This window comes from Apis dorsata, unplaced genomic scaffold (genome assembly GCF_000469605.1).
Source record: "Apis dorsata unplaced genomic scaffold, Apis dorsata 1.3 scaffold_74, whole genome shotgun sequence".
NCBI classification, from domain to species: Eukaryota; Metazoa; Arthropoda; class Insecta; order Hymenoptera; family Apidae; genus Apis; species Apis dorsata.
In genome coordinates, this window is record NW_006263372.1 from 576948 (window position 1) to 584605 (window position 7658).

The following is a 7658-nucleotide window of genomic DNA, read 5'->3' on the forward strand; positions in this document are numbered from 1 at the left end:
ATAAGAAAATTAATTATATTTTAAACTTCTTCTATAAATTTTGGAAAATATTATAATAATTTGAGTTTATGATAAGATTGCAATTTTTATGAATCTATGTAAGTATCATTCTAATTTTTCTCAATGTAAATTTCAGAAAATTTTTTATGCATTATTATTTAAAATTTACTTCGGATAAAAGATTTATATATTAAATTTATACATTTAAAAAATATAAAAGCTATCTTCTTAAAATAAATTGAATATCAGTCAAAATAAAAAAAATTAATATTTTTTTGAAGCTTGTGCAACTTTGACCTGAGATATATTTAATCAGTAGACTGTAAATATATTAAAATCAAATTTATATGAATACAATTAAAAAATAGAGTTTAAATAAATTTTGTTTTATTCTTCAAATATAAATATAAATATATACAATTATTATACTTTAAAAATTCTTATTACCTTTTTATAATTTTTGTACATTTTGTAGATTTTTGAATGTTCAAATTTTATATAAATGCTTTCACAATTTTATAATTATTAATAATTAATAAATTATTAGACTGATAGATATTTATATAGAACGAAGAGAATTTGTTCATTATTAAAACATTATTAAAAACATTTTATGTATATTATTTAATATTTTAAGAATTTATTTATTTTTTGTTCAATTTACGTTAAGTTATATATATAGACTACATTAATAATGAAATTATGTTTAACAGAAATAGATGAAATTAAGTGAAATCCATTAAAAAAAATTTATTTCATAGAATTCAATTACTTATGTTAGTTATTCTTATAATTAGTAATATTCATAAGAATTAATATTTTATTTTCCATATTTACAAGATATTCAGATAATATAAATTAATTTTAAACTAATTAAAAAAATAAAAAACAAATAAGATTTGAGAATGTATATACATAATTATAAATTTTAATGAAAAATATCTTGTGAAAATAATACTCATACAAACTCTACAAAATGAAAAAGATATAGATTTTTTATTGTAAAATTTATTATTGTAAACAGCAAACTATATGAAATATAGAACTATCACATCTGCACAGAAAAAGCTTTCTAATTAAGGTATTCATAGAAGATTAGGAATTTATATGGTCAAGCTTAAATTCTTCTTGAATTATTTTTTGAAATATTTATAAAAATTTGAAAATATTTTATCTAGATGTGAATTTATTTCCTCATATTTACTTTTATATATTATTTTTACATAAAAAATTCAAATCTTTGTATTGAAAAAGTAATATTTTGAAAATATAGCTTATATTTTTCAAAATATTTATATACAAAGTTCTATTTTATTTATTTACATTCAATTTTCGTATCTACTAAAAATAATTTATTTTTTTTAAAAATATTTCTGTACAATCAAATTCGAATTCGATAGAATTTCCTAATAGAAATTTTTTAGTATTACTTGTAACCGAATTATTTACTAAAATAAATCACATCAAATTGCTATAAAAATAATGATTAGTTATTTATTAAGCAAACAACAACATTATATATCGATATCATGATGAAATAATATAATAATAAATTAATAAAATATTATCTCTAATATTTTTTTATATTACCTCTTATATATCAGCTTAATAATTAATATTTGCATCAATGACCAGATGATTATTTGTATTTTGTACATTTACCTTATTTACAATGATATGTATTTCATCCTATCACTACGATAAATCATATTTTGTGTTTCTCATCTAATCTTTTCCATCGATGTTGTTGATGCATGTCGATAATTAGCAAATTTAAATTTCTTTCCTATGATAATCGGACAATTCGGTTAATTTATCGGTAAGAGAAAAAGCGCAAGGGTGTTGGTAAAATGATAAAGCGGAATCGAGTTGTCGCGTCGTTGGTCGAATCACAGGTCGAATTTACGATAATCTCATTCGGTACTTGTCCTAGTCGATTGTAGTCGATAAACGTTTGTGTATGAATTCACTCATACGTATGCCACAAGTACCTCCGACAATCTTATAAAAGCGGCAGTTACCGCAGGAACAATTTATTCGCTACTAGCGACAGCTACGTGGAACACGTGTAGTACACGCCACTTTTTCTCGTCGCGCGAAACAATCGAGGAGTAACATCAAAAATGGTACAATTCGAGGGTAAATTTCAATTTGTTTCACAAAACAATTTCGAAGAGTTCTCAAAAGTTCTGGGTGACCAGAATCTAGTCAATACGGTCTTACAACCGAGGCCCTCGTTCGAATTATCGAAGAACGGAGACGAATGGACCTTCACTTCTAGCAGTGGAGATAATACCTACACCAAGACCTTTAAGATGAATGTACCATTCGAGGAGACATTGCCATCTCTTCCTGATCGCAAATTTCAGGTTTGTTTAATTCATCATAAAATAATATAGATATTATTTAACGAATCAAATTGATGAAATAATTCAGTTTAAATCTAATAATTTTTTCTCCATGATATATATTGAATTTTTTTAATTTGGAATTAAGAAATTTTAATTTTAATTTTATTTTATCAATTCTTTATATATCATATAAATATTTTAGTTTTTAATTATCTTCGAACTTTATAACTTGATTATCTTCGAACTTAGTTATATAATTTTTTATAAGAACAAACTTTGATTGAATTTAAAGATTAAATCTTCGATAACAAAAAAAAATTAATATTTTTTTTGTATAATAGATATAAAATTTATAAAACTTATCTAATATAACTATAAACCGAATTAATCTTTAAAACATCAAATATTAAAAATTGCATTTTTAATAAAAAAATTATTTCATTTTCAATACGAATTAAAATTACAATAAATTAGAAATTTTTTTACTGATATTTTACTGATATATTTTTCTTCAATCAATTTTGTATTTTATTGTATCCTAATTATTCATTTTTTTATAAAAATTTCATATTTTATAAAAATCAAATTTAAATCAAATTTAAGTCAAATTATAAATAATTTTTGTTATATCATACATATGTCTATAATCCAATGATGACATTAATGATGACAAACATTTTTTTTATCAAATATTAATAACTCATATTTTTTTCTTTATTACTATAATAAATATTGCAAGTCATACTTATCTATAATAGTTGACTATTCTGACATAATTGAAAAAGAATAGACTATAATTAATTTGTAATTTGTTAAATATTTTAATATTATTTGTAAAAAAAAAATAAATAAATAATAAATTTTGTAAAAAAAATTCATTTAATGATTATATAGAAATTTCTGAAAAGTTATTTATTAATGAATTATAAATATTTTTCAATCAATACAAATATATTAATACGTATGTGATATAATTTATAAAGAATAAAGAAATAACATAAATATGAAATATAATTTCTTTTTCTTTATCATTGCAGACCGTTACATCTATAGAAGGTAACACATTTAAAACGGAAACACAAGTAAACGATTCGCTCAAAGTCAACCGATTATACGAATTTTCAGATAATGAATTATTAGTGGTAAATATTTTTTCTTCTTCCTTTTTTCTTTTTATCATTCAATGAATGTTATTATATATAAAAAAGTTCAAATAAAATTTTAATATTATTTCTTTTTTAGCATATAAGTACAAACAAGAGCGACGTCAAGGCAACACGTGTATACAAGAGGGTTTAAATACAAAAATATTTAGATAATAAAAAATATAAAAAAATTCATTTATCTTAACTGAAAATAAATCTTAATTAGAAATTTTTTCTTTTTTCTTTAATTGGAAATTTCATCCTAATTATTTTCATCTATTACCAAAAGTTCCTTCATGGCAATAATTTAATAATTCTTGAAAAAATATTTTAGACATATTTGTATTTTCGATATTTTTTTTATTAAAATCATTTATAAAAAAAAAAAGCTTTTATATATAAATAAAAGAATTTTTTTTAATTTCAAATATATTTATGCATTTAAGTATGTGAAAATTCAAAGAATTATTTTTAATTAAAATATATTAAATATTTTTTAAATGATATTTGAATTTGTATCATATTTAAGAATTATTTACTTACCAATTTCATTTAATTAATTATTAATATGATCTGCATCATATAAAATATATATTATATTATAAGATGACTTAATATAGTGAAAAATAAAACTATAAAAAAATATTTTCATTATATCTTTGCAGTAAAATTAAAAATATTATCAAATTTTAAAATTTGTTCATAATATTTCGGTGTTTTTTTAATCATGCTTCTAACCTAATTTTTGTATCGAAAATATGTGTTATTTTCATGCGAGGAATGTTGAATTAGGTACATAATTCTTAAAAAGGTACAAAATTAGGAACAAAAATTAATTTTTTTTATTTTATCCAAAAGATTATTAAATAATTAATGCTTTGTATGTAAAAAAAAAAAAGCCTTTAAAAAACAAAAAGAATTGAAAGGCTAATATACAGGTTACTAACACCCTGTACATTTATGTACAATTTATTTATTTTGAATACATTAAATCAAAATTGGTTAAAAGCTATAGAAATACGGATAAATATCCCAACTTGACGTAATTTTTATTTAAGAATTTTTAACACAACAAATGCATAATATTGTTCGTATCTCTTCAAGATTTTAAAATCATCAATCATTTATCATATTTATTTAAAACAAATATTAACGTTTCGTTAAATAATACACGTATCTTTACTATAAATAATCAAATACAAAGAACAATGAATTTATCTTATACGTATGTTTACATAAAAAGCCTAAGTACTTTTATATAAAAAAGAAAAAGAAACGAAAGAGATAAAATGGGGAAAAGAATTGAAAGGAAAGATTAAATAATTTTTTTTTTTACACCATAACATTATTTTGGCAGTTATAAATTTTTTGAATTTTTCTTCCTAATATTATTTTAAAATTGCATTTAATTCTTTATTATTCGTATTTTATTCGTTTAATGATAAAGATTAAATATTCCATTCTTGAATAATAATCAATTGCATCATTAAACGAAATGATTTTAATTAAGATAAAGAATTCTTTTTCTATATTACGATTATTCTCATTTTTTTTTAAATCCTTTTCTTTTTATCCTTATAACTCTTCAGATGATGTTAGTTATAGTTTTTCTTAGATTCCCACATGTTATACATACATAAATTGTCCTTTCGTTTCGATATTTGTTCGAATTTATTTAATATAATAGGTATCACATTAACTCATAGAAGTGCTATACATAGATGGATAGAGAATACATAAGAACAGTATTAATGAATGACGAGTTTATAATATTCTCTCGCAGTATACTCAACTTCGGAATAGGAACAAACAAAAAAAAATAAATATATATGGTACCTGTCGTTCGCGTTTCTTGTGTATGTGGTGTTTGTGGTATATGCGCGTATGTGTATGTGTCTACATGTTGTGTATATATGTTTTTTTCCAGTACGTATTTGTACATACGTGTGTAAGGTCTTCTTCATAAAAAGTACGACGATTAATTATTATCAAATATAATGCACATATAAAATTAAAAAGTATAAAAAACCGTCCAGCTTCGTGTTTTACATTAAGAATATGTTAAGAAACCGACTCGTACGGTTAAGCGGTGACAACATTCTCTGGATCCCGAGTTTAAACTGTTGGCGACTTGATGAACCTGCGCTGCGTGTATACTTGTTATGTTTACAGGCCAGTTACAGCACCACATGTGAATATTTCTTTTTCGGCTAAGTATCTCGGAGACCGCTTGGAAACGTTTACCCATTTATTTACAAAAACAATTGATATCTTTCTTCTTGCATTTAGTTCATGTTTCTTCTTCCACTTCCCTTTTCTTTTTCATCTCTTTTCTATTCTGCTTTATTACATTATTCTTTACTTCCAGCACGATCGAAGCAGTCAAAAGCGAAATAACATATATTTTGTTTTTTCTTTTTCTTTTTTTTTTTTAGTGCATATCCTTTCTTACACGCATCCTTGCTCTCTTTTTTTTTTTTTCTTTCTTATCATTCACTCTCTTTCATTCATTTTACATTCACTCTTTTCGCCAATATAGATAAACAGACTCATTACTTCGGTATACATATACACATTAATATATTATATTTTATACTTTACGCTAATTATAGTAAAAACTCCTTCCGATTCGTTATATATTTCCTAAGAAACTACTTTTTAGCGGATGTTCTGTATCTTTTTTTTTTTTTTTTTTTTTTTGGTAAAGAAAGAACAATGTTTATCGGTGCATGACATACGATCGATATAAAGCTAAGATTGAAACCGATCTCGTTTCCCGCCAATTCAATCAGAGCTCATGATTAATTGATTATCATTTGGGGTGACCACGGGCGACAGATCTTTTTTCGGCATGTCATCGATTATCGTATTTATTTCAACATTCTCGGATACGCCATTTTGCAAAATTTTTCCTTTTTCACCAGCTGTTTTTCCGCTCAACGAGGTCTTCGAAGTTTTCGATACAGGCGTAGATTTTTTCGTTGGGGATGCAACTGTAGTAGGTTTTGCTGTTAAGGATGCGCGTTTTATCGTAGTCGTGCTAGAACTAGTAGACAAACGAGAAGTCGTCTTAGAAGCAGGTGTACTTGTCCGTCCCATGGAAATTTGTTTATTGGCTGTTTCCTTCACTTGTTTATCGATCGCTGGTAACTTATTGAGTGACATGCGAGGTTTCGATGCAGTTCCACTAGATGGAGCTGTTTTCGGTCTGTTGCTAGCTGTTGCACTGATGGTAGTTGTAGTACTGCTAGCTTTTACAGTCGTGCTTAATTTGTTGGCAGAAGAAGATCTTACTTTTGGAACTGTCGTCGTTCCAGTTGATGCTCGTGTGGAAGATGTTTTGACTAGCGTAGTTTTAGTCGCTAAAGGTGATGCTGATGGTTTGCTGGAAGATTTGGTTGCAGTTGCTGGTTTACTTAAAGATTTAACGTCACCATTCGCGGTAGGTTTTTTATCAGTAACAGTAACCGATTTTGAAGTGGTTGTCGCGATAGGTTTTGGTTTAGAAGTTGTGCTTACATTGGTTTTATTAGTTGATTTCGTTGCAGTAGTTGATGTCGTTGTTTTTGAAGCGGATTTTGCAACCGACGGTTTACTGGTTGTTGTAGAGGAAATTGTAGATTTCTTCGGAGCGTCGAGATCTTTTGGACGAGAAGGTGTCGTTGTCGACGGTTTTTTCATTGCTACAGTTGATGTTCGTGTTGTGGAAGATACAGTTTTTGAGGGGGATGTTGGAGTTGATTTTGTTGGAGTTGCCTTTGAAGTTGTAGTTTTCGTCGGTTTTGTAGCGAGTGTTTTCGCTTTCGTTTTGCTTTGTGCTGCAACTGCACCCGCTGTAACTGCACCCGCTGTAACTGCACCCGCTGCAACCGCTGCAGTTGCGGTTGCTATTGCAGCTGTTTCAATGACTTTATTTTCTGGAACTTCAGTTACTTTTTCTATTTCTGGTTCTTTGACTTCTATTTCTTTTATTTCTGGTTCTTTGAGTAATTCCTTGATTTCTGGCTTTTGACTTGAAACTTCAATTTCTGGTTCTTTGATTTCAGATTCTTTAATTTCTGATTCTTTGATTTCAGGTTCTTTAATTTCTGATTCTTTGATTTCAGGTTCTTTAATTTCAGGTTCTTTAATTTCAGGTTCTTTAATTTCAGGTTCTTTAATT

The 7658-nt window shown here is 25.5% G+C and overlaps 2 protein-coding genes across 6 annotated transcripts in view; one reads left to right on the forward strand and one right to left on the reverse strand.

The window, feature by feature from the left end:
- Window positions 1-1923: 1923 nt before the first annotated feature.
- LOC102677040 (fatty acid-binding protein homolog 9-like) lies at window positions 1924-3670 on the forward strand. The gene is made up of 3 exons (XM_006610427.1): window positions 1924-2369; window positions 3389-3493; window positions 3594-3670. Exons 1-3 carry the CDS (start codon window positions 2124-2126, stop codon window positions 3648-3650), a joined length of 408 nt encoding a protein of 135 aa, XP_006610490.1. The 5' UTR covers window positions 1924-2123; the 3' UTR covers window positions 3651-3670.
- A 2125-nt stretch (window positions 3671-5795) lies between these two features.
- Window positions 5796-7658, reverse strand: part of LOC102675393 (kinesin-related protein 4-like) — a 74374-nt gene continuing 72511 nt past the window's right edge. For 2 of the 5 annotated variants that reach the window (XM_031508095.1, XM_031508092.1), the window contains exon 12: window positions 5796-7615. In XM_031508095.1, coding sequence (XP_031363955.1) covers window positions 6281-7615 — 1335 coding nt within the window. In that variant the 3' untranslated portion in view covers window positions 5796-6280. The other 3 variants (XM_031508094.1, XM_031508091.1, XM_031508093.1) reach the window with 2 other exon arrangements.